Source organism: Lepisosteus platostomus, chromosome 6 (assembly GCF_059453375.1).
Source record: "Lepisosteus platostomus isolate fLepPlt1 chromosome 6, fLepPlt1.hap1, whole genome shotgun sequence".
Lineage (NCBI taxonomy): Eukaryota > Metazoa > Chordata > Actinopteri > Semionotiformes > Lepisosteidae > Lepisosteus > Lepisosteus platostomus.
Genome location: NC_142616.1, coordinates 5695889 through 5714684, shown reverse-complemented (window position 1 = coordinate 5714684; position 18796 = coordinate 5695889). Strand labels below are relative to the sequence as shown.

The 18796-nt window shown below is 53.8% G+C and overlaps 1 protein-coding gene across 1 annotated transcript in view; it reads right to left on the bottom strand.

The window, feature by feature from the left end:
* The window catches only part of cadm3 (cell adhesion molecule 3), a 48732-nt gene that overhangs the window by 17706 nt on the left and 12230 nt on the right, over nt 1-18796 (bottom strand). Inside the window, exon 3 of the mRNA XM_088637492.1 lies at nt 1-150. Coding sequence (XP_088493618.1) covers nt 1-150 — 150 coding nt within the window. The remainder of the gene's footprint in view (nt 151-18796) is intronic.

Sequence of the window (18796 nt, the reverse complement as noted above, 5' to 3'; positions counted from 1 at the left end):
CTCGCTTCTCTCCGAAGTACAGGGTCTGCTGCGCGGTGTTGGACCACTGCAGGGAGGAGTTGTCATTGTCCTGCACCCTGCAGGTCAGCGTCACCGTGCCGCCCACCGCCACCGTCTCGTCCGAGGTCACGGGCTGGAACTGGTCCTCCACTGCGAAACCAGAGCAGAGGAACTGAGCACTGAGCACAGAAGAGTACCCAGGACCTGATCCTACACACTGTATAGAAGCACATACGGCGAAAGGCACTGAATATAATTCAAGAAATCAAATAAAATTTCACGATGCACCAATATAGCCTTGTTTAGGTACAGTACACAAGTTAAATCTCATGTAGAATATTGTGGATAATTCGGTTAACCATCTTAAAGAAAAGATGTCACTGCTCTGGAATCAGTTTATAGGAACTCTTTAGGAGTCTCTTTAGTGTGAAGGGAGTGTCCCACACTAACAGGCTGAAGGAACTGAGTCTTTTTAGTCTGCAGGGAGTGTCCCACACTGGCAGACGGAAGGAACTGAGTCTCTTCAGTCTGAAGGGAGTGTCCCACACTGACAGACTGAAGGAACTGAGTTTTTTTAGTCCGAAGGGAAAGTCCACTGATAAGCAGAAGAAACTGAGTCTCTCAATCTCTCAAAATCGTCAAAGACAACTACGTGATCAAGTCAGGAATCTTCTTCAGAATGAAAAGTGAAACACGAACTGGAGCACGCCGATGGAAACCAAACAGCTGGCACTCCTTTACACGAAGGGGGGTGGGGGTGTGGAACAAGCTCAAGGGATTGAGGCCGGCACCCTCAGGCTTCTCACAGCTGGATGAGCCTCTCGGATCGATTATCTGCTAGCGCTAGATGGGCCTCCTCTCATTTGTGACCCGTCTTGTGTTCCCGTGAAATAATTTCCCTCTGCATGCTCCTCACAGTGGTGATTCACGCCCAGATTGTTAGGGCTCTGTGCCACAATGAAGCCGTCTGCATTACCGCCGCGGATAAGAATCTCAATTTAAATGCAGAAAATAGTTGGGAACTAATAACTGCATCTATGAATAAATGAATATTTAAACAAGTGATCTGCTCTCTGCCAACCAGGTTAATTCCTTACATGCAGACACAAATCCCAGGGAGGAGAAGGAACTTTTTTTCAGATTTAGAGGAATTCTGCAATTCAGAGTCGAATTTGAGCACAACAGAACTTGATTTGAAACACCAATTCCTAAATGTAGCTGCCGCACACACTGGTACATCGGAAATGTCACTGCACTTATTCTGAAAGCTGCATTTCCAATTATTTTAGTTATCTGAATTTTTCCCCTAGCGTGTTTCTGCGCAAACGTGTGATTTGTTTTTTTAATGCAACAACGGAAATTACGACCCTGGGCCGACACAGGGGGTTGGCCGGGGTACAAGTTAGCTTTTTGGGGGGGTCCTGGGTTCAACTGTGGCCCAGAGCATCTTCTGTGTGGAGTCTGCGTGTTCTCCCTCCCCATGGCCTTGTGGGATTTCTCCGGGCAAAGTGACGTCCTCCTAGCTCCCATAGAGAGGTTACCTAGCAGCCTTTGTGTGTCCGGTGGACTGTTGGAACACCAGCGACCGGCTTTGGGCTTCTATAACCTCTCCCAGGAATAAACGGCCTTATGATAAATCGTGACATCAGCCACTTGGATGATACAAAACTGACTTCATCCTCGACCTGAGCCGATCACAAAGCATCTAAGCATACCACTGCAAATTTTATCAGACCGTGAGTATCGACTTCTCATTTTTACACAGCTTTCATTATTGCGCAGTGCAGTTTTTTTTAAGGGCAGAAGGGATTCTAGAGAAGATCTTATTCAGACGTCCATTACCCACAAGCACTGGGGCGCTGGGTTCAATCCCAGACCAGGAGTGCTGTCTGTGTGGAGTTTGCATGTCCCCCCCCCAGTACACAAACTGGTGGGTTCATTGCCTTCTGGCCCTGGTGTGAGTGTGTGTCTACATCTGTCCGCCCTCCAGGGTGAGTCCTGCCTTACGCCCACTGCTTGCTGGGATAGACTTCGTCTCCCCCGCGACCCTGAATTGGAAGCAAATGATCGGATGGATGTTCCACTGACCCATTTTGTCCTGCCTCCCGACTCTGACCTCTTCAGAGCCCAGGGCCGGCCGCGGCGCCCATCATGCAGACTGCGTGCTCCCGTCAGGAGGCAGCATCACCAGGGTAATGAAGCAACATTCCTCTCGCAGGGAGAAGCGGTTCCCTGTCTGCACAGCCCTTCAACACTTCACAGAGCGCAGAAGACCCGAGATCACGCTCAAGATAAAATCACTAAGGCGCGCCTCGAGACAAACTGAATTGTCCACCAGCTCGAGGACTTCAGTGTCTCTAAGTGTGGTGCCATATCGTCTGCCTTCATTTTTTAAAAAAAGGTAATATCCCTGTCCGACATTATCTCAGAATCACCCCATCAGTGGGTCAGAGCCAACCCCAGCGGCTCTTCCAGCTGGCTACCATCTGTCCCTTTGGTTCAGAACCACTCACTTTTAGCCCTTCAAGTGGTCAGAACGGACACATGAGCCAGGTCTGCTGCTACTTTCAGCATCACAACCGAGCCTTGTGCGCCAACAGCCATGCCGCCTTCGTTCAGCACAGCAGCCAGTGGGACAGGCCTGGTCTGCTACTGCTTTACAGCAGCACATGAAACACAAACTGTATGGAAGTGGATTTGAAATCAGGCACAGGAGGCTTGTCTTTGCACGAAGGGTGGTAGGAGAAGGCCATTCGACCCATCTAGCCCTTTTAACAATTAGTAGTTAATTGATCCAAGGAGCTCGTCCCGCTGTTTCTTCAGAGAAGCGTACCAGTTTCAGCTACAGCTTGGCCCACACTCCCACCACTCTTTGTGTAAAGAGGCGCCTCCTGTCCTGACTGGAGGATCTCATCCAGCTGTGTCTCCAGAGAAGCCAGCATATCAGCATGACTGGGCAGGTTGTTCCACACCCCTACCACCCTCTGTGTAAAGAACAGCCTCCTGCCCTCTCATCCAGCTGTGTCTTGAAAGAAACCAGGGTATCGGCTTCCACAACACGGCTGGGGCAGCTTGTTCCACACTCCCACCACTCTTTTCGTAAAGTTTCTCCTGTTCTCTGTTTTCAATGCACTTCTTCCGTTTAAACGGTTAAACACCGAGACTGTGCGACTTCGGACCCCCCCCTGCTCGACGGCTGTGGCGTGTGGTCTGTGGTCAGACGCCGATGCTGCGGCTTCTGGACTCGTTTGAAATAGGAAATGAAAAGTCTTCTGGCGTGTTCTCTCGGCAGACATGAGACCAGGTGGCAGGAAACCGCGGGTTAACTAGATATCAAGGGGAGAGCCGGGCAGGAGTTAAAAACACGGCACTGTAGACGGCAGTCTGGGCTCAGATGTTTTTTTCTTTATTATTATTATTATTATTATTATTATTATTATTATTATTATTACAGGGGCCTGCAGGTTTGTCCTGGATGTTCCCGCCAGCCGGGACTTCTTCCCGATCCTTAACAGTGGGGAAAACAAACAAAAATAAATAATGAAACGACAAAAGCAAAGCCCCAAAAACAGAACGGCATGTTCTCGCCGCTGGCGGACCGTAACCAGTTCCCTCCGCGAAAACCGGCACTCGGCAGGGAGGGAAGACGAATCCGTCTCTCTCCCTCACCCCGCCTGACAGCGAGGGGAGGAATAAAGAAACATCAAGGTGCGTCGGGCTGGACTGCGAGAAAGCGCACAAGGCGCCAGTGAGGCCTCCTTCAGCGGGCTGGGGAGAAGGGCGGTCACTGCGTTACGGGCATGAAGTCGTTGCTGTGGAAACCGGGACAGGACCGAAAAAAAAAAACAACGCGGTTAACTTTCCTTAAAGACCCCAGCTGTGGGGGGTGGTCTGGGACGGGGTGGGGGGCACCGGCTTCTCAAGAACCCCACTCCGTGAGGGCACCCCCGAAAAGCGACGTCTTACGCTAAGAGGGGGGGGGGTGCATCTTGTTAGTCTGGAGCCGAGACAGAGGCCGCTACGCGGGGACCCGAGCCAAGCGCTCAAAATCCAGCAGGCCCGGGGCAAAAGCAGGACCAACGGCGTGGTGTAAACACACACAAGGACCCCCTGACCCCACCAGGCAGCCCCCCCAGCCCCCAGTGGCCTCCGTTTATCCGGGGACACGTCTGTTCTCTTTTGTTTCTCGATCCCAGGCGCGCCGCTGCCGGCTCCCCCCTGTCAAACAGTATTAACACGACGGCTCAACCCGCGGCCTGACAGCGGCCCCTCCCTGTGTGTTTTCCTTTTGTTCTCCTGCTGTCTGCCTCCTCTCCTACCGTCCCCCACCCCCCTGGTTCCCCGGCTCCCTCTCCCTCCGTGTCAACAACATCTTCATCTGCGCGGTTTGCTCGGCTCGCCCGTATCCCGACAACCCGTCCTGAATCAGCCGGCGCTCGTCTGTGCATTCCTCACCGTAACGACAGCGATGGCTTTGTCTGACCGCTGACATCTCTCTGTCCCAGGATTGACTGCGTTGTAACCGGTTTTACCTAGCTGCACACATCACACAGGGCTTTACTGCTCGGTGCTGTGGTTTTACCCTGATCTCCCTGGTCTTTACTGCACTGTACTGTGTTTTTACCCTGATCTCCCCGGTCTTTACTGCACTGTACTGTGTTTTTACCCCAATCTCACTGGGCTTTACTGCGCTGGACTGTTTTTACCCTGATCTCCCTGGTCTTTACTGCACTGTCTTGTGTTTTTACCTTGATCTCATTGGGCTGTACTGCGCTGGACTGTGTTTTTACCCTGATAAGAGAGTTAAACTCCACTGCAGCTCTAACCCTGCCTCAGCCAGGCACCCCTACAGAACACACTCTGCCAGACACTGTGCCCGAGCACCAGACTCCCCGAACACTTTGATCACTTAAAAATAACCCCACAGCGTATTGACCAGTTAGAATCCAGACTGCCTCTAAAGTTGCTCAGAGTGGTAAGCTGGGGGACAACCTTGACTGGAACCGAGTCCCAGAAGGTTTCTCATTTCCAATTCTATATCAGGTATTTCTGGAAGCAGCAGGACTTTAATATTGTCTTACGGTCGCTCCGTCACACTAGAAAAGCTTCAACGCCCTGTCTCTGCTCCAAGGTCACTCCGCTAGTGTTGTTTTTGGAGCTGGGCGTACTTCTGGCCTCTGCGTTTACTGAACACTCATCTGAGTGGCCGTTCGGTTCAGGGGTCAGATGTCGGAGGCCAGAGGTCAGAGGTCAGGACGGTAGTGACGCTATACATGGCCTTCCTGCCTCGTTTAATGAATGTTTTGCTCCAAAAAAGTCCAGCAGACACAAGTATTTGGAACATAACTTGCATCACAGCTGAGGCTGTAGCATAATGTCAACAAATTCCACTGGAGCTCAGCAGTGAGAGCCTGGTCAGTATCTGGAGGGGAGACTCCTGGGAAAGCTGAGGCTGCTGCTGGAAGAGGTGTTAGTGGGACCAGTAGGGGGCGCTCACTCTGCGGCCTGTGTGGGTTCTGATGCCCCAGTATAGTGATGGGGACACTCTACTGTAAACCCATCATGGCCTCCTAATAACCCCCATCTCTGAACTGGCTTCATCACTCTGCTCTCCTCCTCACTGAGAGCTGCTGTGTGTGAGACAGACTGGAGCTTCATCCAAGTGGGGGGGGCACACTGGTGGCGTTTGGCTGGGCAGCTTGTTCCACACTCCCACCCCCCTTTGTATAAAGAAGACCCCCTGTCCTGACTGGAGGATCTCATCCAGCTGTGCCATGAAAGACACCAGGGTACCGGCTTCGACAACACGGCTGGGCGGCTTGCTCCACGCCCCCCCCCCGGTGGCAGTTTCCCCGCCTACGCGAGGTGAAAGTGCAAGGGTGGAGGCACACAGCTCTCAAGAACCGCTGGCGCGGGTCAGATTAACCCTTCGGAGACGCAGGGCCATGCTGCCGCTACCAGGAATGAAGAGAGATGGGCTCCTTTTAAACAACGCCTCCCCCTTTCAGCTGTACAGCCTGAGAAGCTTCTTCTGAGGAGCATTAGACACTCTGTAATTCCATCCTGTGAATTATTTACTCTCCAGCAGCCAGCGGGGTGGGAGGGGGGAGTGGAAGAGAGAGAGAGCAGAATTGACTTTTCGCTGCAAGAGAAGCGGTAGGGAAGGAGAAAAAAAAACAATTATGGAATGATGGCAAACAGCAGCTCCGCTGTGCCTCTCTCTGCAGGAGACACGAGGAGGAGGAGGAGGAGGAGGAGGAGGAGGCTCTGCTCGGACCCGCACAGCCCTTCCTTCCCCGAGAAGTGACCGAGAGCCGGGCACGGTTTGAATTCCCGGGATCGCTCCTGCAGGAAATCCCCGTTTCCCGAGCAGCACAGAGAGGCCCGTGTTGGCTCCAGACCCCAGCATCTGCACCTGTCTCCCGGGATCCAGGCTCCCGGCCCTGACTGGGGGGGGGGGGGAGGGGGGCGGCTGGAGAGGGGGGCTATGAATCCAATTTACTCTGCTTGGCTGAATCATTGCCCATCCCCACCTATTCAAGTCTTATAAAGACATCATCCTGACAGACATGTAGCGCTCTTCAGGACTCTCCACTCCGAGCTCCTTACAGGTCAGGGGGATCCCCTCCACCCCCACCAGTGTGTCCCCCCACCTGGATGAAGCTCCAGTCTGCTCACACACAGCAGCTCTCAGTGGGGAGGAGAGCAGAGTGATGAAGCCAGTTCAGAGAGGGGGGTTATTAGGAGGCCATGATGGGTAAAGACCAGGGGGAAATTTGGCCAGGACACCAGGGTGACACCCCTACTCTTTTCGAGAGACACCCTGGGATTTTTAATGACCACAGAGAATCAGGACCTCGGTTTTGTCTCATCTGAAGGACGGCGCCTTTTTACAGTTGAGTGTCCCCCTTCACTATACTGGGGCATCAGGACCCCCACAGACTGCAGGGTGAGAGCCCCCTACTGGTCCCACTAACACCTCTTCCAGCAGCGGCCTCAGCTCTCCCAGGAGTCTCCCCTCCAGGTACTGGCCAGGCTCTCACTGCTGAGCTCCAGTGGGGCTGCCAGTGCTGATGGAGCTGCTGGCTATACAAGTTGCCGAACTCGGAGAAGCGCAGGACTCCCGGCGCAGCTTTAGAAAATCCTCTACATTTCTCTCACCGGTTCCTCGGATACCCCTTATCAGCAAGTACGGGTTTGGGATGGGATGAAAGTTGGGGGGACATCCCCAGGAATTGAGATGGACGCTCCCTGCCTTCAGGAGCGCTCGTGTGTCCCCAGTCGTGCACCATTCCTGGAATTCCTCCGTGTACAGACCATGCCAGGCATGCCCGCGCTCTCCTGGACTCTCCACTCAGAGCGGGCTTTCTGCCAGCTCTGTCCCGGGATTCCCAGCAGCTCTCTCCACAACCTGCCCCCCGGAGTTGAGTCATTAACACAGCGCCTGGGCCTGTCGGACCGGACCTGACAAAGCCAGCATGAACATGGATTCCGTATTTAAATCTGAGGACAGGAGGCACAGCACCTTGTGTTCAACTTTAAATCTGAGAACAGGAGACACAGCACCTTGTGTTTAGATCTAAATCCGAGAACAGGAGACACAGCACCTTGTGTTTAGATCTAAATCCGAGAACAGGAGACACAGCACCTTGTGTTTAGATCGAAATCCGAGAACAGGCGACACAGCACCTTGTGTTTAGATCGAAATCCGAGAACAGGAGACACAGCACCTTGTGTTTAGATCGAAATCCGAGAACAGGCGACACAGCACCTTGTGTTTAGATCGAAATCCGAGAACAGGAGACACAGCGCCTTGTGTTTAGATCGAAATCCGAGAACAGGAGACACAGCACCTTGTGTTTAGATCAAAATCCGAGAACAGGAGACTCACTTTGAGATTTAAATCCCAGAACAGGTGAGCAGCACCTTGGTAACAGGAAGTGATGCACCAAATGGTCACGTGACCACTCTTCGGAGGATGGTGACACCTGATGTTTTTCTGTTTTGTTGTTGTTCTTGGCTTGTGTGTGACTGTTCAAAAGGGAGGCACAGTTCTTTTCTCTGTGTACAACGTAATGCAGAGGGTGGTGGGAGAGTGGAACAAGCTGCCCAGCCATGTTGTCAAAGCCAATACCCTGATTTCCCTCAAGACACAGCTGCATGACATCCACCGACAAGGGATCGAGAGAACTACTTTACACAAAAGGGTGGTGGGAGTGTGGAACAAGCCGCCCAGCCATGTTGTCAAAGCCAATACCCTGATTTCCCTCAAGACACAGCTGCATGACATCCACCGACGAGGGATCGAGAGAACTACTTTACACAAAGGGTGGTGGGAGTGTGGAACAAGCCGCCCAGCCATCTTCCCTAAAACTCAATCTCCTTTCAAACAGTGGCCGGACGAGATGCTCAGATCCATTAGCCAACGCACTGCCCAACGAGCTCCACGGGCCCAATAGCTCCTGTTCTGTCTTTGAAGAAACTGTTCTCGTCCCTGTTTTCATCTCCCGAACACAAGCGACCCACAGCCTGCCTCCGGGGCTCTGGCTGTCTTCGAGTGCCGCTTCTGAGCCGCGGACACAAAGGGCCACAGAGAGCCGCACGCGATCCCCATCCCAGCTCGGCGCGCCGGAGGCCAGGGAGGAGAGCCAAGCGAGAATCGGGAACGAAGGAATTTAAGCATGAAGGCACGGGTCTTAGCACCTCTGTTTGATCGGTGCTGGGAAAGTGATTTCGGCTGTGAGAGGCGGGGGGGGGGGGGGAGGGGGGGGCAGAGAGCTGAGCCCCAGGGCAGATTGAGGGCCGGACAGGGGTGAGAACACAGGGACTCTGTCTTGGAGTGGCCTGCTGGCCGGGATCCCCCTCCGGCCCCAGCTCAGAGCAGCTGACCGCCAGTCTGGGTCGCGCGCGGCTTGTCCTCGGCCAGGGTTCGGGGGGCGTCTTGCTCGCCTGCACCTCGGAAGCTCACACGGTCCACGGCAGGTCGCCGGTCGGAAGACAGCAAATCCGACATCTCCCAGCGCTTATGGGCCAGTCCAGAGATACCCATCCTTCCTGTTTGCTAATCCACTTATCCAACTCAGGGTCACAGGGGCGCCGGAGTCTATCCCAGCAAGCAACGGGCACAAGGCACACACACACACACACACACACACACACACACACACACACACGCACGCAAACCACGGCCAGTTTTCCCAGAAGCACTCAGAATTCACCTCCCACCACCTGTTTCTGTGCGTTTTCACTGCTTCAGGTTTCGTTTCTAACATTCTGCATGCGGTTGACACCCAGTGCTCAAAACCACACTGTTCCAGAAGGACGGGCGAAAAGTAGTTACCCTAAAAACAGTCATCGAAACTGGTGACTTCTTTCTAACCAGCTTCACGAAACCAGGCAAACGATCGGAGCAGTAAAGCGCACGTGTTATACGCACACACATACAGTACATACAGATATTCGGGCAGCAGTGTGGAAATTGGCGATTCGGGCTCTGGTCTTGAAACTGAAGGGTTGCGGGTTCCAATCCCAGGTAGGGGGGCATAGCTGTCGTACCCTTGAATGAGGCAGTTCTCTCAGGTCGAGATCCCCCCCCCCCCCGTGTGTGTAAATCAGTGTCTGGATGACAGGCGCTGCTCCATAAACAAACATTATTATCCAGTGATCCCTGACTCTGCATCCAGACATGGCTGATTAATGTTCGCAGCCCGGAGCAGCGGGGGGAGGAGGAGGAGAGGCTGAGCGGGGCTATGAATTATTAGTGAGAGAGAGGAGATGGGAGATGGGTGAGGGGGCGGATCTCCTTGGCAAAGCGCCGTTTAAAACACTCAGGAGACGCAAGAAACGCCCCCCGAACTTGGAGGACCTCTACCGCCGAGCTGAACTCCGAATGAAAGGTAAAACGCGCAGAATGAACCCCAGGGGGTCACAATTGCAAACTGGGGGGAAAAGGGAAGGTGTTACAGCTGACAGCCTGGCTTCTCTCAGGACACAGCTGGGTGAGACACCCCAGTCAGGACAGGAGGCTCTTCTTTACACAGAGAGGGGTGGGAGTGTGGAACAAGCTGCCCAGCCCTGTTGTTGAAGCCGATACCCCGGCTTCTCTCAGGACACAGCTGGGTGAGACACCCCAGTCAGGACAGGAGGCTCTTCTTTACGCAAAGAGTAGTGGGAGTGTGGAACAATAAACACACAGACACACTCCACACACACAGCCACACGCTGGCACACACCGACACACACACACAGGCGACTGACTCGCTCAGGAGGACGACTGAATAATTACTGAGGGATAATTGATGTTCTTTTGACTTCTACGTGGTGGCCCAGGACCGGAGCCGCTCCACAGTCCTGGGAGCCAAGTGAAAGCAGAGAAGGCCTCCTCAGAGTCACCTCTCTTCACCTTCAGGCCATTCCCACAGCCAGCAGCGCCGAGCAGCGCCGAGCAGCGCCGGGCAGCGCCGGGCAGCGCCGAGCGCAGGCTCCTCAGGTGTGTGCTGACACACTGACACTCTGACACTGCAGGATATCTCAGCTGGGCTGATAAACTCACACTGCGGCGTACCGACCGAGTCACACAGACACCACACATCCCACACACACACATGACACACATCACACACACACCACGTGCACACACAAACACACCAAGCACACATACAAACCGCACATGACACACAAACACCAGGCACACACATTACACACACAAACATGACACATGCACATCAAGCACACACACAAAGACACACACCAAGTGCACACACAAACACACCGCACACAACACACAAACACCAGGCACACACATTATTCACACAAACACACACACCACACAATTACCACACATTGCACAAACACAAGAACACACACACACACACAAGAACACACACAAACACAAGCAGACACACACACATACACACACACACACACACACACAAGCACTCCGCTGTCGGCCCTGGCCCTCAGACTGGGGGGGCTCCTCTTGGGGGGCGGGGGTCTCTCCAGATGGGGAGCAGGAGCTGCTCGCTCCGGAGGGGGGAGGGGCGTCTTGCGGTGTCGGCAGCCTCTTCTGTATCACCGGCCGGTCGATAATCCGTCACCTCTGACCTCTGCACCCCCCGGGCTGCCACTCAGACTGACGGGGCAGGAGGAGGGGGCAGGGGCGGGGGCTGACAGCCGTTGCCTAGCAACCGGGCGGGATGGGGGTGACCATGGCAACGGCAACGGTGCTCAGCCCTGCCTCAGCCCACAGCTGCCTGCGCTGCTCTGGGCCGGACTCCCTGACCCTGAGGATTCCTGTAACTGCCCCTGGGGTACAAGGATAACTGACCCTGAGGATTCCTGTAACTGCCCCTGGGGTACAAGGATAACTGACCCTGAGGATTCCTGTAACTGCCCCTGGGGTACAAGGATAACTGACCCTGAGGATTCCTGTAACTGCCGCTGGGGCATAAGGGTAACTTCCCAAGGGTTGCTGTAACTGCCCCTGGGGTACAAGGGTAACTGCCCAAGGGTTGCTGTAACTGCCCCTGGGGTACAAAGGTAACTGTCCCTTGGGGGTGGCTGTAACTGTCCCTGGGTTACAAGGGTAACTGCCCCTAGGGGTGGCTGTAACTGCCCCTGGGGGTGGCTGTAACTGCCCCTGGGGTACAAGGGTAACTGCCCCTGGGGGTGGCTGTAACTGCCCCTGGGGTACAAGGGTAACTGCCCCTGGGGGTGGCTGTAACTGCCCCTGGGGGTGGCTGTCCAGGGCCCCTTTGCGAGAGCCCGTCTGTGAACAGAGGCAGAGCTGGATCTGGCAGCACAGGGTGGGGGGTCTGGGCTCCGCAGCAGCTGACGAGGAGGAGTGTGAAAGTGACTGCGAAGATCCCGAAATAGAATGAATGTGAGCCTGTACACGCAGGTGTGTGTGTGTGTGTGTGTGTCTGTGCTGCAAGCATATGTCTACAATCATGTGTGTGAGTGCTCGTATGTGTGTGTGTGTGTAGGGGTACAGTGTGACCCAGACCAGACCAGCGATCTCTGGACTGTAGGGGTACAGTGTGACCCAGACCGGACCGGCGATCTCTGGACTGTGGGGGTACAGTGTGACCCGGACTGGACCTGTGATCTCTGGACTGTGGGGGTACAGTGTGACCCAGACCGGACCGGTGATCTCTGGACTGTTGGGGTACAGTGTGACCCAGACCGGACCAGCGATCTCTGGACTGTGGGGGTACAGTGTGACCCAGACCGGACCTGTGATCTCTGGACTGTAGGGGTACAGTGTGACCCAGACCGGACCGGCGATCTCTGGACTGTTGGGGTACAGTGTGACCCAGACCGGACCTGTGATCTCTGGACTGTGGGGGTACAGTGTGACCCAGACCGGACCTGTGATCTCTGGACTGTAGGGGTACAGTGTGACCCAGACCAGACCAGCGATCTCTGGACTGTAGGGGTACAGTGTGACCCAGACCGGACCTGTGATCTCTGGACTGTAGGGGTACAGTGTGACCCAGACCGGACCGGCGATCTCTGGACTGTTGGGGTACAGTGTGACCCAGACTGGACCTGTGATCTCTGGACTGTGGGGGTACAGTGTGACCCAGACTGGACCTGTGATCTCTGGACTGTGGGGGTACAGTGTGACCCAGACCAGACCAGCGATCTCTGGACTGTAGGGGTACAGTGTGACCCAGACCGGACCTGTGATCTCTGGACTGTAGGGGTACAGTGTGACCCAGACTGGACCGGCGATCTCTGGACTGTAGGGGTACAGTGTGACCCAGACCGGACCTGTGATCTCTGGACTGTAGGGGTACAGTGTGACCTAGACTGGACCTGTGATCTCTGGACTGTGGGGGTACAGTGTGACCTAGACTGGACCTGTGATCTCTGGACTGTGGGGGTACAGTGTGACCTAGACTGGACCTGTGATCTCTGGACTGTGGGGGTACAGTGTGACCTAGACTGGACCTGTGATCTCTGGACTGTGGGGGTACAGTGTGACCTAGACTGGACCTGTGATCTCTGGACTGTGGGGGTACAGTGTGACGCAGACCGGACCTGTGATCTCTGGACTGTAGAATCATTTGATTTGACAGGCCTCTTCACAATTAGTGACTCCCCATGTGCCTTAAACTAGTGAATTTAATCCCTTTAACAACGAGATCATTACTCTCAATACATTTGCACTTGAGCATGTTTCAGACCTCGGGTCTAGTGCTGTTGTGTGCCAGTTTGTCTTAATTACTGCTCTTGGTTCCCTGCTCATGTCTGTGCACCTCACTGAATTTAGAAACGTGGTCCAATTCCTAACTCCGCAAATATCATCCTGTGGGACTGTGCAGGACTCCTGTCTCTTTCTTTTCCTGAGGAATGGAGTTTTATTTAGCTGCCTTGCTAAATTTGAAACCATCACTCGCTAAATCTACAAACCTCGTTTCATTCTTTGCAGTAAACAAACAAAATACCTCATAACCCCAAAATTCACGGCCCTTTTTAAACTGTTCCTGACGAACCAGCTCCCAGGAGACACCTGTTAACAAACCAATCTCACATCAAGGCCTGAGCAACATGCTGTTCCCTCTCTGTGAGCTGCTCCTGCCCTGCAGACGAAAGACACTGCTGCTGCTACTGCTGCTGCTGCAGAAGAAGAAAGACACTACTACTGCTACTGCTGCTCCTACTGCTACTGTAGAAGACACTACTACTGCTACTGCTACTGCTGCTTCTACTGCTACTACTACTGCTGCAGAAGAAGAAAGACACTACTACTGCTACTGCTGCTCCTACTGCTACTGTAGAAGACACTACTACTGCTACTGCTGCTTCTACTGCTACTGCTACTGCTGCAGAAGAAAGACACTACTACTTCTACTGCTGCTACTGCTGCTGCTGCTGCAGAAGAAGAAAGACACTACTACTGCTACTGCTACTCCTACTGCTACTGCAGAAGAAAGAGACTACTCCTGCACACGACTGCTGCCAGTGGTTCTTACTGCTGCTGCTGCTACTGCCGCTTCTGCTGCTATAGCTGTTGCTACTAATACTGTCTTACTCCTAGTCCTCATGAAGCTGTCACTCCTGCTACTACTGCTGCTGTTACTCCTGCTCCTACTGCAGCTGTTACTCCCAGTCCTACTGCTGCTGTTACTCCTGCTCCTACTGCAGCTGTTACTCCCAGTCCTACTGCAGCTGTTACTCCCAGTCCTACTGCAGCTGTTACTCCCGCTCCTACTGCAGCTGTTACTCCCAGTCCTACTGCAGCTGTTACTCCTGCTCCTACTGCAGCTGTTACTCCCAGTCCTGCTACAGCTGTTACTCCTACTCCTACTGCAGCTGTTACTCCTACTCCTACTGCAGCTGTTACTCCTGCTCCTACTGCAGCTGTTACTCCCAGTCCTACTGCAGCTGTTACTCCCAGTCCTACTGCAGCTGTTACTCCTGCTCCTACTGCAGCTGTTACTCCCAGTCCTACTGCAGCTGTTACTCCTGCTCCTACTGCAGCTGTTACTCCTGCTCCTACTGCAGCTGTTACTCCTGCTCCTACTGCAGCTGTTACTCCCAGTCCTACTGCAGCTGTTACTCCTGCTCCTACTGCAGCTGTTACTCCCAGTCCTACTGCAGCTGTTACTCCTGCTCCTACTGCAGCTGTTACTCCTACTCCTACTGCAGCTGTTACTCCCAGTCCTACTGCAGCTGTTACTCCTGCTCCTACTGCTGCTGTTACTCCTACTCCTACTGCAGCTGTTACTCCTACTCCTACTGCAGCTGTTACTCCCAGTCCTACTGCAGCTGTTACTCCCAGTCCTACTGCAGCTGTTACTCCTACTCCTACTGCAGCTGTTACTCCTACTCCTACTGCTGCTGTTACTCCCAGTCCTACTGCAGCTGTTACTCCTACTCCTACTGCAGCTGTTACTCCTACTCCTACTGCAGCTGTTACTCCTACTCCTACCACACTGATGTTTGCTTTCTGTTTGTTTTCTGCTTGTCTGCCCTTTGTTTAAGTTGTGTGTTATTTAACGTGCTGCTGCTGCTGCTGTTCTGTGCTGATGCTCTGGCTGTGTCCCTCCTGTCTCCGTCTCGGAGCACCGACATCAGCGAGCGTGTCACTGCGCCAGTAAACCGGCCCAGTCCTGCGGCTGCTGGCTGCAGCACGAGCTCTCCCTGACGCTCGAAGACGCACGCCGGCGCTCAGCACCCAGACACTCGGGGCTAATCCCCAGAAAAAAAGACCTATTCAAGAGCCACGCACAATCCGCGCCGAGTGGGATGAGCCCAGCGCGCGGCCGAGCCGCAGCCGACGGCGGGAGGGAACGGACACGAACGCCCATCGAGTGGCAGAGCCAGAGTCACAGCCACATCCTCTCCTCCACCTCCCCCCACGACCGGGCGCGCAGTGAGCCCGCCCCGCTCGCTAATTGGCTCATTAGGGTCAAGATGCACCCCCCCTGATGGGCGGCAGGCAATTCAGCGCCGGCGCTGTTAACCCTTCGATGGCTGACTGCTGACCTGCATCCCGACGTGTTTGAGGGGGATTGTGTGAGACAGCTCTGCTGTGAAAACACTTTCCGCACCTGCTGAGACAGCAGGCGGCTGCCAGAGGGATCACGCTGACAGCACGGAGAGCACTGCAGTAAAACCCACAAGGAACGAAGCACCGAAGGGCCGGAAGCCCAGGACAGCGCAGGACAGCCCAGGGAGATCAGGGTAAAAACACAGTGCAGTGCAGTAAAGCCCAGGGAGATCAGGGTAAAAACACAGTGCAGTGCAGTAAAGCCCAGGGAGATCAGGGTAAAAACACAGTACAGCACAGTAAAGTCCAGGGAGATCAGGGTAAAAACACAGTGCAGTGCAGTAAAGCCCAGGGAGATCAGGGTAAAAACACAGTGCAGTGCAGTAAAGCCCAGTGAGTTCAGGGTAAAAGCGCAGTCCAGTGCAGTTAAGCCCAGTGAGATCAGGGTAAAAACACAGTGCAGTGCAGTACAGCCCAGTGAGATCAGGGTAAAAGCACAGTCCAGTGCAGTTAAGCCCAGTGAGATCAGGGTAAAAACACAGTGCAGTAAAGCCCAGTGAGATCAGGGTAAAAACACAGTACAGTGCAGTAAAGCCCAGGGAGATCAGGGTAAAAACACAGTACAGTGCAGTACGGCCCAGCGAGATCAGGGTAAAAACACAGTCCAGCGCTGTAAAGCTCAGTGAGATCAGGGTAAAAACACAGTCCAGTGCAGTAAAGTCCAGTGAGATCAGGGTAAAAACACGGTACAGTGCAGTACAGTCCAGTGAGATCAGGGTAAAAACACAGTACAACACAGTAAAGTCCAGTGAGATCAGGGTAAAAATACGGTACAGTGCAGTACAGTCCAGTGAGATCAGGGTAAAAAGCACAGGACAGTGCAGTAGAGCCCAGTGAGATCACGGTAAAAACACAGTACAGTGCAGTACAGTCCAGTGAGATCAGGGTAAAAACACAGTACAGCACAGTAAAGTCCAGTGAGATCAGGGTAAAAATTCGGTACAGTGCAGTACAGTCCAGTGAGATCAGGGTAAAAAGCATAGTACAGTGCAGTACAGCCCAGTGAGATCAGGGTAAAAACACAGTACAGTGCAGTAAAGTGTAGTACAGTGAGATCATTCCTCTATCCAGAATAACCTCTTCCCTGTTCTGAGTCTCCAGACCCTTGCAGTCTCCTGCCCTCTGTTCTGCCTCGGCTCCTGATTATTAAATTGAATTAATAATCTGATTAATTAACACTTTTAATTATCTGCAGCTCGTTGCCAGTGGGAGTTTCTGTCAAGCCCCTCCGAGCAGCGAGAAACCTGAACCTTCCCAAGACACACAGAACACAGAGAAAGCAACTTCCTCCTGATCCCACGGTCACGGGTTCGAGCCCAGGTCGTGTCACTGGGAGACTGGGACTGTCCGACAGGCGGGAGCAAAACAGGAGTGCCAGAAATATCGGCGATTCTGATGTTTTCGGAAAATTAAACAGCTCTCCCGCGCAGAATCGCCACTTGGACCTGGGAGATCTGCAGCTACCGACTCTTCATCATCATCACCATCATCTGTCCATTTTCTATCCCAGCAAGCAGCGGGCGCCAGATTCAAGCGCAAAAGAGCCGATTCTTCCGCTGACCATTAACCTGCTTCATTGGCACAATGGTTAATGATCTGTTCATCCATTTTTTAACTGTTTCATCAGACTAAAGAGAACAGGGGGGTAGAGTCTATCCTGGCAAGCAATGGGCACAAGGCGGGGCACGCCCTGGATGGGACGCCAGTCCATCGGAGGGCAGACACACACACACACACACACACCCTCACACCAGGGCCAGTTTTCCCAGAAGCCAGTTAACCCAGCAGCATGTCTTTGGATCTGCAGGAGAAAGCCCACGCCAACCCAGGGAGAACATGCAAACTCCACCCAGACAGTGCCACGGGTCTTGATTGATTGATTGATTGATTCCAGGGCACCAGCGCTGCGCCTCCGTGCCAACCCCCCAGCATCCCCCTTCATCCACCTCATCCTCCTCCTCGTTCTGGTATGACCAGTGGGCACCCAGATGAGATGAAGACCACATTACTGAACACAGTGCCGCTGCTGTGGGACGGGACATCGGTGCTGTGGGGGTGCCGGGAGTCCCAGCGCAGTCCGGCCAAGGTTTGAGGGCACTTCGATTGTGATGAAAACGGCCACTTCCAGAGAACACTGAAGGAGCCACACAAGGAGAGTTTCCCCCAGTGTCCTGGAGCACAGAGGGTTTATAGTCCCAGTCCAGACGTGGCGTTATTACCCATGAAGGGGTAATGCCTGTGAGTGACCATTCCTGATGATGTCATCCCTGTATTTCAGGTGGTGTGTTTGAAATTCCCTGCAGACAGCCCACCAGCGCTGACCCCAGACAGGAGGCCAGTGGCTGGTCTCTCCGGCGCGCTGAGGAGGGGTCCGCACCATTGCGGACAGGGGATCTGGGGGAGCTCAAGCACGTACAGGTCCGTCCCGGCAGCGACACCAGCAGGAAGTCCATGGGGATTTCAGGCTCCCACAATCCCCCAGGACTTCCTGCGCGGCGCAGCCGGAGGACTCGGTGGTCCGACGGGATCTCGTTTTCTAAGGCAGGAATGTATTCGGATGTTTTAGAAAGATGTGGGCGGATCTGGGTTTCCGGTTTGCAGGGAGGTGGAGGAATCTGTGTGTGTATGAGTGTGAATGAGCGTGTGTGTATGCGTGAGAGTGTGCGCATGAGTGAATATGCGCGTCTGTGTGTGTGCGTGTGTGTATGAGCGCGTGTGTATGCGTGAGAATGTGTGCGTGTGTGCACATGTACGCACGGTGGTGTGCATGCGTGCATGTGATTGTGAGTCTGTGTGTGGGCGTGTCTGTTGTGTGTGTGTGCGTGTCTGTGTAAGTGCTGAGTCTGTGTGTCGTGTCGTGTGTGTCTGTGTTGCGTGTGTGTCTGTGTGAGTGGTGCGTGTCTGTGTATGTGTGTCTGTTTTGCATGTGTGTTTTTGTGTGTGTGTGTGTACATGTCTGTCTGCGTGTGTCTGTGTTGCGTGTGTGTCAACGGCGCAGCTGGAGGTCTCGGTGTTCCGATGGGATCTCGTCTTCTGTGGCAGGAATATATTCGGATGTTTAAGAAAAATGTGGATGGATCTGGGATTTCATTTTGCAGGGAGGTGGAGGAATCTGTGTGTGTATGAATGCATGTGTGTGTGTGTATCTCTGTCTGTGCTGCGTGTGTGTGTCTGTGTTGCGTGTGTGTGTGAATGTGTCCAGGCAGCGGAGCGTTACTATAGACCCACAGGGAAAGC